The sequence below is a fragment of the Hyperolius riggenbachi genome, chromosome 1 (assembly GCF_040937935.1).
Source record: "Hyperolius riggenbachi isolate aHypRig1 chromosome 1, aHypRig1.pri, whole genome shotgun sequence".
Lineage (NCBI taxonomy): Eukaryota > Metazoa > Chordata > Amphibia > Anura > Hyperoliidae > Hyperolius > Hyperolius riggenbachi.
Window position 1 is genome coordinate 257,560,892 of NC_090646.1, and position 13,730 is coordinate 257,574,621.

Genomic DNA, 13,730 nt, shown 5'->3' on the forward strand with positions numbered 1-13,730 from the left:
CGCATTGTAAAGCATAGTTGCCAGCTTATTCTGCATGTGCTGCATCCTTTCTGCCTTCAGGTGAGTTGGTAACATGCCCGCCACTTTGTGCCTATACCGAGGGTCTAGTAGTGTGGCCACCCAGTACAGCTCATTCCCCTTGAGTTTTTTTATACGGGGTCCCTCAACAGGCTGGAAAGCATGAAAGACGCCATCTGCACAAAGTTGGATCCAGACGTACTATCCATCTCCTCTTGCTCTTCCTTCAGTGACATCAGTTAAGTCCTTCTCCTCCCCCCAGCCACAAACAATAATAAGGGAACCTTAATTAGCACAAGCCCCCTGCGACGCCTGCTGCGGTTGTCCTTTTGCCGCCGCCTCCTCCTCCTCCAAAGAAACACCTTCCTCATCATCCGAGTCTGACTCCTCTTCCCCACACGACTCTTCCTCCTCCTCCCCCCTCTGTGCTGCCACAGGTGTTGAGGAAACATCTGGTTCTGATGCGAATTGATCCCACAACGCTTCCTCCCGTAACTGTTCCTCTTCACGCTCCTCCACAGCTTGATCCACCACTCTACGCATAGCACGCTCCAGGAAGTAAGCGTACGGGATGAAGTCGCTGATGGTGCCTTCGCTGCGACTCACCAGGTTATTCACCTCCTCAAACGGCCGCATGAGCCTGCATGCATTTCGCATGAGTGTCCAGTTGTTGGGCCAGAACATCCCCATCTCCCCAGATTGTGTCCTTCTACTGAAATTGTAGAGGTACTGGGTGATGGCTTTCTCCTGTTCTAGCAGGTGAGAGAACCTAAGGAGGGTCGAATTCCAGCGAGTCGGGCTATCGCAAATGAGGCGTCTCACCAACAACTTGTTTCTCCGCTGAATCTCGGCAAAGTGTTCCATGGCCGTGTAAGACCGCCTGAAATGCCCACACAACTTCCTGGCCTGCTTCAGGACGTCCTCTAAGCCTGGGTATTTTGACACAAATCTTTGAATGACTAGATTCAGCACATGTGCCATGCAGGGTACATGTGTCAGCTTTCTCAAATTCAAGGCGGAAATGAGATTGCTGCCGTTGTCACACACCACGTTGCCGATCTCCAGCTGGTGCTGGGTCAGCCACTGATCCACCTGTTTATTAAGAGCAGCCAGGAGAGCTGCTCCAGTGTGACTCTCCGCTTTGAGGCAAGACATGTCTAAGATGGCATGACACCGTTGTACCTGGCATGCAGCATAGGCCCTGGGGAGCTGGGGCTGTGTAGCTGGAGAGGAGATTGCAGCACCAGTAGAGTTGAACTGCCACTCAGCCAAGGAGGAGGAGGATGACGACAGTGAAGAGGATGTAGCAGGAGGAGAGGAGGTGGCAGGAGGCCTCCCTGCAAGCCGTGGAGGTGTCACAAGTTGGTCCGCTGCACAGCCACGTACTCCCTGCTTGTCAGCGGTCACCAGGTTGACCCAATGGGCTGTGTAATTAATGAACCTGCCCTGACCGTGCTTGACAGACCAAATCTGTGGTCAGGTGTACCCTTTACCCAACGCTGTGTGCCAGAGATGACACCACTTGCCTCTCAACTTCACGGTACAGTTTGGGTATCGCCTTTTTAGAGAAATAATTGCAGCCTGGCATCTTCCACTGCTGTGTCCCAATAGCCACAAATTTACGGAAGGCCTCAGAGCCCACCAGCTGATATGGTAACAGCTGGCGAGCTAACAGTTCCGCCAAGCTAGCTGTCAGACACCGGGCAAGGGGGTGACTGGCAGAAATTGGCTTCTTCCGCTCAAAGATTTCCTTCACAGACACCTGGCTGCTATGGGCAGAGGAGCAGGAACCGCTCAAGGTCAGAGGCAGAGTGGAGGAGGATGGCTGTGAAGGTGCAAGGGAGAAAGCGGCTGAAGATGATGCATCTGAAAGAGGAAGAGTAGGAGAAGGGTGGCTTTTCTTTTGTGTGCTGCTTTCGCTCAGGTGCTCTTCCCATTGCAGTTTGTGCCTTCTCTCCATGTGCCTTCGTAAGGCACTTGTCCCTACGTGAGTGTTGGCCTTTCCACGGCTCAATTTTTGGAGGCAGAGAGAACAGATGGCATTGCTCCGATCTGAGGCAAACACATTAAAAAATTTCCAAACCAATAAGCCCCCCTGGGGTGATGGCACTATGGTAGCATCAGCAGCTGATGTTGAAGGGCATGTTGGCTGGCTGTACATAGGTGGCGATACATGGCACCGGACGCTGCCACCAGCTGTTTCTGATGACGAGCTCCCCCTGCTTCTTTCAGGAACTCGTCTCCTCCTTTTCCACTCTGATTCCCCCTCTGAACTGTCCTCCTGTTCATCTCCTCTATTGGGAACATACTGTACGTGGGATCCGTATCATCGTCATCATCATAATCATCCTGCCCAGCTTCGTTGGTGGCTGCGGAAGATGAGGTGTTCTGTGTTAAATAGTCACCCACGTCCTGACAATCTTGGGAGTTGATGGGACGTGCCTTCTTCTGAGCACTGTACTTTGGTCCAGGGCCGCACAAAATCACATCAGCACGACCTCGCACATACCTGCCGGGTGGCCTTCCTCTGGGTCTGCCTCTCCCTCTGCCTCTACCTGTTTTGTCCATTTTGTCCATATCGGCGGGGGATGAAGTGAAAGGTATGCACTGACTTGAGTAATACAATGTGCAGTCACACAGGTGCAGTTAACAGGTATGCACGGAGTGGTATATCACACTGCGTGCACTCACGTAGGTAGGTGGGTGCACTGAAGTGAACAACAGGTAGTAGGTATATGCAGTAATGGGTATTACAATGTGCACAGTGACACTATGTGCGCTTACGTAGGTAGGTGGGTGCACTGACTGAAGTGAACAACAGGTAGGTATATGCAGTGATGGGTATTACAATGTGCACCTGTCACACACAGACAGGTACTGGACAGGCACAGTGACACTGCGTGCGCTCACGTACGTAGGTGGGTGCACAGAAGTGAACAACAGGTAGTAGGTATATGAAGTAATGGGTATTACAATGTGCACCTGTCACACACAGACAGGTACCGGACAGGCACAGTGACACTGCGTGTGGTCACGTAGGTAGGTGGGTGCACTGACTGAAGTGAACAACAGGTAGGTATATGCAGTGATGGGTATTACAATGTGCACCTGTCACACACAGACAGGTACCGGACAGGCACAGTGACACTGCGTGCGCTCACGTAGGTAGGTGGGTGCACTGACTGAAGTGAACAGCAGGTAGGTATATGCAGTGATGGTTATTACAATGTGCACCTGTCACACACAGACAGGTACCGGACAGGCACAGTGACACTGCGTGTGCTCATGTAGGTAGGTGGGTGCACTGAAGTGAACAACAGGTAGTAGGTATATGCAGTGATGGGTATTACAATGTGCACCTGTCACACACAAACAGGTACCGGACAGGCACTGTGACACTACGTGCGCTCACGTAGGTAGGTGGGTGCACTGACTGAAGTGAACAACAGGTAGGTATATGCAGTGATGGGTATTAGAATGTGCACCTGTCACACACAGACAGGTACCGGACAGGCACAGTGACAATGCGTGCGCTCACGTAGGTAGGTGGGTGCACTGAAGTGAACAACAGGTAGTAGGTATATGCAGTGATGGGTATTACAATGTGCACCTGCAGAGCCGTCTCACCCATCAGGCAACTCTAAATTATTGCCTGGAGCGCCACAGGCGTAGAGAGCGCAAAACCACCGCTACTGCAGTGTGTTTTTTTATTTATTTACATTCATGCCTGCCCTACTCAGTGCCCGAGTGCCGCCTCTCGTACCGCCCCCTCTCCTCTCATTCAGAGCGAGCAGCCACACAGATTTGATCCAGCAGATCGGAGACACTGCTTTGCTCCGCCCCTTCCTGCCTCTCTCTACTGTGCTTGACACAGTTTGAAAAGGAGAGCGGCAAGCAGGAATGAAGAGGCCAGAGAGCGGAGGAAGAAGGAGGCAGAGCTGATCCGTGATGCAGAGCCTCCAGAGGTAGATGCTGCTGGAGATGATGGGGACTCGGAGGCTCATCTATGCTGGCTGCCAAAGTGATCTTAGGCAGAGAGAGGGCAGCAAGCAAACGGCTACATCAAACCCTGCAAGGGCACAGACTGCGGGCAGCACACAGTAAGTAATTACAGGCATCTTTCACGTTGCCCCTACTGATCTATCCCAGCTGCCAATCCCCATCATCATCATCATCATCAAAGAGAGACACACGGGCTCACTGCAAAGTTACTTCCTGCCTGCCTGATGGAGCTAATTGTTTCTCCTCTGCACTGTGATGCAGGCCTGGTGTCTGCTGGGCTCTGTCAGGGGTCAGTAAAGGATGGGTATGGCTTCTGCTGTGTGATGCAGGCTGGGTGTCTGCTGGGCTCTTTCAGGGATCAGTGAAGGATGGGTATGGCTTCTGCTGTGTGATGCAGGCTGGGTGTCTGCTGGGCTCTTTCAGGGATCAGTGAAGGATGGGCATGGCTTCTGCTGTGTGATGCAGGCTGGGTGCTGCTGGGCTCTTTCAGGGATCAGTGAAGGATGGACATGGCTTTTGCAGAGACGTTTCTGACAGGAGTTTATCTCCTGTACTGTGGTGTCGGGTGTCACAGGAGCTGGATGACTGTCCATGCAGGATCAGCAGAGGGATGTTGTCAGGTGTAAATGTATGCTGCATCCCTGCTGTGCCCTGCATTTCACAAGTATAGCACATGAATATAATGTGATGTCTAATGAACGTTTGTGTTGATGCAGCAGTCTGTATATTTAGCACTGATTTTGGTTACATGCTTAAAGTGTACCTGAGACAGTACACTCACTGTGCCTTATTTATACTTACCTGGGGCTTCCTTCAGCCCCATGAGGACTGTAGGCTCCCTCACCATCCTCCCTAGTCGCTCTGTTGTCGCCTTCTGTATTTTCTTAAGTCATGGCCAGTCGTGGTGTTCTGCACATGCCCAATCACGAGTGTGCCCCATTCTTCGCCCAAGCGCAAAATACTCCCAGCCACGGCAACGTGTGACCAAGCTGCACATGCACAAAGCACTGCAACTGAAAAAGATACGTGAGGCGATGCTGGGACGAAGGAGTGGTTGATGTGGATGACGAGGAAGCTGGCAGTCCTTATGGGGTGGGAGGAAACCTCAAGTATAAATTAGGCACAGTGAACTGTCTGAGGTCCACATAAAGAGAATCTGAAGCGAGTATAAAACTCGCTTCTTCTCTTATATTCAGCAGGGGCATGTGTGTCCCTGCTAAACCGCCGCTATCGCGCCACATAACGGGGGTCCCTTACCCCCCAAATCCCCTCCGTCCTCGCCGGGGATCTCTTCCGCATTGAGGCAGGGCTAACTGCTATAGCCCTGCCTCACAGCGCGTCTGTCAGCGCGTATCTCCGCCTCTCCCCCGCCCCTCTCAGTCTTCCTTCACTGAGAGGGGCGGGGGAGAGGCGGCTATGCGCCGCTGATAGACGCGCTGTGAGGCAGGGCTGCAGCCGTTAGCCCTGCCTCTAGGAGCAACAAAATCTATGACCAATTTGGTCGTTGATTTTGCAGGGGGGGAATTCGGGGGTAAGGGACCCCCGTTGTGCAGCGGGATAGCGGCGGTTTAGCAGCTGCTGAATATAAGAGAAGAAGCGAGTTTTTTACTCGCTTCAGTGTCTCTTAAACAACTGAGTGTCAGTGCCTGAAATGATAGAATGCATTAATTATCAATTTGCTGTGAATGCTTGAGCTTTCTAAGCTACACATAACTGTATTAAAAGTAAAGATAATCATCCCTTTGGTATGTAAAGAATGAGACTGTGTTGTTGGATGTAACATGATGCATACCTTGACGCCAGGGAACTGTATAGGAATGGGAGGAAGGCATACGCAGCATGTAAGAATGGGGCGTGTCTAAAAGTGTGGCAGGGGCATGTCTTAGTGTCCCTCTTTCCAGGCTCCAAAAGTTGGGAGGTATGACGTGAGTGCAGCCAGCGTGTGACGCACCAGGCATTCGAGCGCCACCGCTGGCTTCAGACAGGAGACGGTGCTTCCTTTACGTGCCCCCCCCCTGGCCCCATTCGCTTGTTTGTTGTGTGTCTCCTTCAGAGCTCCAGAGGCACAGCAGGCAGCAGGTAGTTCAGCACACTCTGTGTGTGTGGGAATAAGGACTGCTGCTGTGTGGGGTGGAGGCGCCCTGGGAGGAGGGCGCCCTGGGAAAGGAAGGGGGGGGGGGGGGGCGCCACAGGTTTTCTTGCCTGGAGTGACAAAATGGCTAGAAACGCCCCTGTGCACCTGGCACACACACAGGTAGTCACTGAGCTGAGCCTGGCAGTGGCACACACAGTAGGAATTACCAAGGCTGTCTATGCAACACAAGTGTCAGTGGGACACACACGCACACAAAAAAAAATAGATCACAAGAACAAGATTAGCGCTCAAAAGAGCTGTTGAGGGGTGCTTTTTTAGCAATAAGAATCAGGAAGGAGCAAGCTAAGAAGCCTACAAGAGCCTAACTAAGCTTTCTATATGAGTGTCTGCAGCAGCTTTCCCTTCTCTAATTAATGCAGGCACACAAGTGAGTCCAATGCCTGACGCTGCCTGCCTTTTATAAGGGGGGTGGGGCTCCAAGAGTGAGTGTAGCCTGATTGGCTACAATGTGCCTGCTGACTGTGGTGTAGAGGGTCAACGTTGACCCTCATGATGCACTATGGGGGCGAACCAAACTTCCGGAAAAGTTCACGGTTTTCCGCGATCGCGAACCCCGGAAGTTCGCCGGGAACAGTTCGCCAGTGAACCGTTCGGGCCATCTCTATTAGCCAGATACTTCCTTATTCTTTCCCTCTCTCTTTTTTTGCTGACTTTCTTATCTATTAGTTTGAATTGTGTTGGGGACCCATTGAGACCCTACATGGATTAACAGGCTTTTCTATCAATCCACGCTGGTCTATGTGACAAGATTAACCATGGAGCTTCAGCCCCTCTATCCACAACAGCTAAGATACCAGAGAGTCCACCAGTCTCTGTGTCGTTGACTACATAAGCCATGTTTTAGTCTAAAGATTCATACACACGTCGGATTTTTCCAAATGACCGGTCGTTTGGATGTCCAAACGACCGGTCGTTTGGATGTCAAATCGGGCGTGTGTACAGTCGGCCGTTCGGCTGATAACGCTGGTTTTGACCGATTCGCCAAGCGCATCCGTCAAAACCAGCGTTATCAGCCGAACAACCGACTGTACACATGCCCGATTTGACGTCCAAATGACTGGTCGTTTGGAAAAATCCAACGTGTGTATGCACCTTAAAGTCCTTGTTCACCTGCAGTTTTTATAAGTCAATTTAATAAAACTGCAACTATAGCATGTGCATTTAAAAGAAAAAGGTGCAAAAGTGTTTTTTTTGTAACTTACCTTTTCTGGACCTACGGTTGGGTTGGTGTTGTGGGACAGGGCTGTTGGATGTTCCACATCCCATTGTTTCTTCGACATATTAGACAGATAATAATATGAGATATTGTTGGCTGAATTTTGTGTTACATGTTGAAAAATGTCCATTATATATAGAATAAGCCTATATAAAACTCAAAACCAAGGCAAAATAATAGTTCATGTCAGAGTGCAAAATAGGTAAACACTGTGACCGCTACTAGTCCTCATTACTTATTGTATGGTGTCAACCATCCCTTAAAGCAAGCATAAATAAAACTTTCCTTAAGTAGTTAAAATTATGTGTAGTTCTAATTGATTGATTGATTGATTTGGGCAAAAAGCAAAATTACTTTACACGCATGGGGCCCAGCGCTACACATTTATCTCTCAATACCAGTGTAACAGAAAGCGGACCTAAACTCAGAAAGTCATCTCTGCTCTAAAATATATATAAGGTGTGTGCTTCTAACCAGTCTTCACCTGACTTATACACTGGCTGCCTCAAGTCTATTGACTAATTTAAACTGACTCTCGTCTAATTAAAATGGCAAAGCTTTTGCATACTGCAATTGCCTTCCAGAATATGCAGGATCTAAGGCTGTTAGCCCACGCAAAACTTTGCATCTCAACAGGGTAGGTCTCCTTGTGCCCCCAAGAAATGGGGGGCAGCGCAAACACCCATAGCCTACATGCGGCGCCCCTGTTGAGATGCAAAGTTTTGCGTGGGCCAACTCCTGCAGGAATGGCAGGGAGGTAGCCTTATTCTGATAGGCAAATGCAGTATGCAAATGCTTTGCCATTTTAATTAGACGAGAGTCAGTTTAAATTAGCCAAGCACACACCTTTCACTCTTCTCTAGTATGCTAAAATATAATTTAACAGCATAATAACCTTTAAGAAAAAACATTTCTTTGTAACAGCTGATACAAATCCTTAAATAAATGTGCACAGCTTCTACTTCCTGATTTATGGCAGCAGACATATTGTTTACAGCCTGTGCTTTCAAATGGGCTTATCTGCCATAGGCAGTCATGTGACACAGGAGGGGATCAAATTACAACTAGTGATTAGACACAAATGAGGGGGGATTAAACAGGCTAAACTCTCTAAATACATTCAGGGTGCATTTCTCCATGTTTTCCTTCTTTCGTGAGCAAGAGTTCAGTTTCACTTGATGACTAGTTTTGATGTGTTCAGAATCGTTCAAAAACAGTGTTCCTAATCATTTGGATCAGAACTTACACAAGTGAACTCAACTGTTGCAGGGGGTGTTAACTCACCCTTGCTGCCACCTCTGGCCACTGCGCTCCTCAATGTATATAGCTCCCTGATACTTCCTCCTTGCGGCTGTGAAGTAGGAAGTAACAGAGAGCTAGAATGGTATGTGGAACGCATCAGCCAGAGGCAGCGAAAAGAGTGAGTTTACACCCCCTGCCGTGGTCCACATGTGTAAGATTCAAGTTCTGATCCAAATCATTTGGAAAACCCACTCATTCTGTCACCAATATCATATGGCCAAAGATGAAGACAGTTGTTCAATTAGAGAAAGGGAAGGAAGGCAGGCACATGCTAAAGTCTCACTCCATACACGTATTCAAAAGGCAATATTAAGAGATCAATTCAGTGTGACCTTTACTAAGAATAACCAATCTAATATTTATTGAGTCATTAAATGTACCAAGGAGAAATTCATGGAAAGAGTCTTTGAAATTGGATACAGAAATTATGCAAAGATTCAGCACTTTAGAAAAGAGCCTGAGCCATACCACTGTTTTATGACTTTATAATTTTAACTTAATGTTTGCAATTTTTCACATCTCCTCAAAAAATCACTGGCCCTTATTCAATTCACTTTTCTCCTAGGTTTTTCCCCTATGTGATATTTCACACCTTAGAGATAAAATGCATTTTAAGCAGGGGTCGAGTCCTGCGTGAACGCGGGTGAACGGCGTCCACCCACTTTTTCTTCAAAGTGAACGCCGTTCACCCTGGCTTGTGTGGAGGGGGCAGAGCAGGGAAGGCGAGCTATGGGGACAGCGGGGATGGGCGGACATCTCCCCCCCATCCCTCAGCTTTGTGCTCCCCTTCCTGCCTCTCCCCTCCAGCGTTTTTAAGTGTCGGGCCCGGCGGCGAAAGTGGGCGGAGACTTTCTGCATTCCAGTCGCATGGGACGCTCCGCTCTGTGTGCGGCTAGTCTGGTCTTCTAGCCGCACACAGAGCGGAGCGTCCCATGCGACTGGAACGAGGTAAGTCTCCGCCCACTTTCGCCGCCGGGCCGACACTTAAAAACGCCGGAGGGGAGAGGCAGGAAGGGGAGCACAAAGGTGACGGATGGGGGGGGAGATGTCCGCCCATCCCCGCTGTCCCTATAGCTCGCCTTCCCTGCTCTGCTCCCTCCGGGTGGGGGCACACCTGGCTACCTGGGCACATATACCCCTGACTACATATACTGGCCACATATACACCTGCCTACATATACTGGGGACATATACACCTGCCTACATATACTGGGGACATATACCCCTGCCTACATATACTGGGGACATATACACCTGCCTACATATACTGGGGACATATACACCTGCCTACATATACTGGGGACATAGACCCCTGCCTACATATTCTGGGGACATATACACCTGCCTACATATACTGGGGACATATACACCTGCCTACATAAACTGGGGACATATACACCTGCCTACATATACTGGGGACATATACACCTGCCTACATATACTGGGCATATATACCCCTGCCTACATATACTGGGCATATATACCCCTCGCTACATATACTGGGGACATATACACCTGCCTACATATACTGGGCATATATACCCCTGCCTACATATACTGGGCATATATACCCCTCACTACATATACTGGGGACTTATACACCTGCCTACATATACTGGGGACATATACCCCTGCCTACATATACTGGGGACATATACCCCTGCCTACATATACTGGGGACATATACACCTGCCTACATATACTGGGGACATATACACCTGCCTACATATACTGGGGACATATACCCCTGCCTACATATACTGGGCATATATACCCCTGGCTACATATACTGGGGACATATACACCTGCCTACATATACTGGGGACATATACCCCTGCCTACATATACTGGGGACATATACCCCTGCCTACATATACTGGGGACATATACCCCTGCCTACATATACTGGGGACATATACCCCTGCCTACATATACTGGGGACATATACCCCTGCCTACATATACTGGGGACATATACCCCTGCCTACATATACTGGGGACATATACCCCTGGCTACATATACTAGGCAACTATACCTCTGGCTACATATACTGGGGACTACTATACTCATGGCTACTTATACTGGGGACACCTATAGACCTGGCTACCTGAGGGTACCTATTTTGGGGGAACTGCTGTCAGATTATCTGCATTTTTGTGGAATCGCTGTTATGTATTTTGGGGAACAGCTGCCAGATTATGTGTATGTTAGGGGAACGGCTGCTGCCAGATTACGTGTATTTTGGGGAACTGCTGCCAGATTGTGTATGTTTGGGGGACCACTACTGCCAGATTAGATGTCTTTTGGGTGTTACGTGTATTTTGGGTGATCCGCTGCCAGGTTTCGCGTATTTTGGGGAACTGCTTCCAAATTATGTGTATGTTGGTGGAACTGCTGCTGCCACATTGTCCATTTTGGGGGAACCACTTCCATATTATCTGTATTTTGGAGGAACTTCTACCAGATTATGTGTCTTTTTGGTGAAATGCTGTCAGATTACATCAATTTTTGGGGGATACACTACGGCAGAGCTCAAACTTCATTGGCAGACCTTTTACATCACTGCTAAGGTCGTGTATATTTGGCCCCACCCATGACCACGCCCACGGTGTGCTTGACCACGCCCATTTTTTGGCGTGCCGCAGAGGTTCTCCAGGTGAGTCCACTCACTTCTTTTCCCAGGACGAGACCCCTGATTTTAAGCCACCAGAAAGAAAATGGTCAAAACCGTCCATTTTCAACTACCTTTTTTTTGTATTTAAATGTTATTTTAAACAAAAGGAAAAAAAAACTTTGGAGAAAACGTAAGAGAAAATGTAGGAGAAAATGGGCCATATGCAATTCAGTTTTTCACCTGAGTTTTCTCCTAGGTGATATTTTAAAACTTGTCAATAAAATGCGTTTTAAACCCCCAGCAACCAAAAAAATACTCAAAATAATTTCGATAGTACCTTTTCTCCTACTTTGTGGTACTTTTTCCTTTGCAAATTGCTGAAAACGTATTCTAAATTGAAGATGAAATATTATCTCCTAGGAGAAAAGTCAGGTGAAAAAGTGAATTGCATATGGCCCAATGTGAATTGAATAAGGGCCATTGTATTGGGTCTATGTGATTGGCAGTGAACACAAGTCCCTCCCACTGAAATTGCTGAAAAAAAACATAGCACAAAAAATAACTAAGGACTCTTGATTTAAATCACAACTGTAAATAATCAGAGAAAGTGCAAACTTAACAGTAGCTGCCCAGAGAGATCATTTAGGGACAATAGAAGGCCAGAGATATTAGTGATCCTCATTTCCTAGACTTCAGTGAAAGTCTGTGGAGCCAGCCTACCAGAGAATGGTTCAGGGGTTCAGACAATGACTGTAATAGGCATGCTGAAGAATATCTTCAAAATGTAAAGTAGTATTATATGAAGCTATAGCACTGTAAATATTGTCACTCCCTTATTTGACTTCACTGTTTATTAACTATCTAATAAAAATTTCAAAACAAATATTGAGTAATCTCAATTAGTCATCATACATTTCTTTATAAAGTATGTATAGTCAGGATTAAATGTGAACATTATACAAATAATTATACATGTTGCCTGTGTTGTTCATCAATAATTGTGGGGAAGGTGCACAGGATAGCTGGCGTCTGCCAATTTTTCAAACATAAAAACAGTGAAAAAATATGTAATTAACAATGCTAAATCAGTAGTGCAACTATCCTATTAACTCTGTTAAGTATGCAACAGCTTTATTATTAAACAGGAAAGTCATACCTTTCTTTATGCCTTTTCACAACAAGGCTATTCCTCTTCCAGCATTCCTCAGTGACACAAGAGGAAATTTACATAACCAAAAGATATAGATCCAGCATAATCTGGAGAAAACCATCATTGATGGGGCAGCGTCTCTGGTGCTGGTCATGCATGCAGGCAAAGCATACCTTTGGTTTATTTACAAAACTGGAGAGATCTGTTAGCCCACGTGACACTTAAGACACTGAAAGGATCTGTAATGGATTAGGATTATACAGCGTTCTGAAACAAATAGTCCTCAGATTTTACCTTATAGCTTTGGTGTGCTACACTGAACAAGACCATTCTGAGGAAGGCAAAGTACGGTAAATGATTGCCATGGGGCATAACGATTTCTGCAATATGCAGTCACAGTGCTACCATGTGACTGTCCATATATCTTCTTTTCTAAAAATGTTATTCAACAGATAATGCAAGAAATTCACGTCAAAGATATACAATAGGTATCATAAACATTACATTTGTTTCTTCCCAACATGGGGCAAAATCATCAAGAAGTACATATTCAAGCAACATAGGAGAGTAAAACCCTTAAAATGAAAACACAGCTTTTAAAAGTCATATCAATTCTAGGTAATACCTCTCTATCATTTTTATAAAAAAAAAAAATCTTGATCCTAAAGAAGACGGACAGAGATGCAAAAAAACCAAACAAACAAAAAAAAAAAACAGAAAAGGAAAAGAAAGAATCTTCTTTTAATTAGTTTAAAATAAAGAGCATCATTAGTCGGATTGGAGGCATATGTACGACTTTACCAGCTTATGACTGAGCTGCAAAATGTACTATGGCAGATCGCTGGAACTCAGCACAGCTCAATCACACCTAGAAGTCTGCGGGAACATAGACACAGCATATGTTACTTGCTTCCTGTTTAAAGGAAACCATAGACGATCTAAAGTAAAAGTTTTATACATACCTGGGGCTTCCTCCAGCCCCATGTGCACGGATCGCTCCCACGGCACCGTCCTCGATTTTCTGTATCGCCGGTACCAGCTCCTGTAACTTCGGCCAGTCACGGCCAGTCTGCGCAAGAGAAGTGCGCTCTCTACGTATCTCTCCGACAGTCGTGGGAGAGATACGTAGAGAGCGTACTTCTCTTGTGCAGACTGGCTGAAGTCACGGGACCTGGTGCTGGCGATACAGAAGGATGAGGATGGCGGTGTGGGAGCGATCCAACGCCATGGGGCTGGAGAAAGCCCCATGTATGTATAAAACTTTTACTTTAGA

General features: G+C 47.3%; 1 protein-coding gene across 2 annotated transcripts in view; it reads right to left on the reverse strand.

Annotated features, from left to right (window-relative positions):
• PPEF2 (protein phosphatase with EF-hand domain 2) overlaps window positions 1-12,650 on the reverse strand; it is a 51,696-nt gene extending 39,046 nt beyond the window's left edge. For both annotated transcript variants that reach the window (XM_068233274.1, XM_068233267.1), the window contains exons 1-2: window positions 12,464-12,650; window positions 7,378-7,446 (exon numbers count right to left, since the gene is read on the reverse strand). In XM_068233274.1, coding sequence (XP_068089375.1) covers window positions 7,378-7,441 — 64 coding nt within the window. In that variant the 5' untranslated portion in view covers window positions 7,442-7,446; window positions 12,464-12,650. The remainder of the gene's footprint in view (window positions 1-7,377; window positions 7,447-12,463) is intronic.
• Window positions 12,651-13,730: the final 1,080 nt, after the last annotated feature.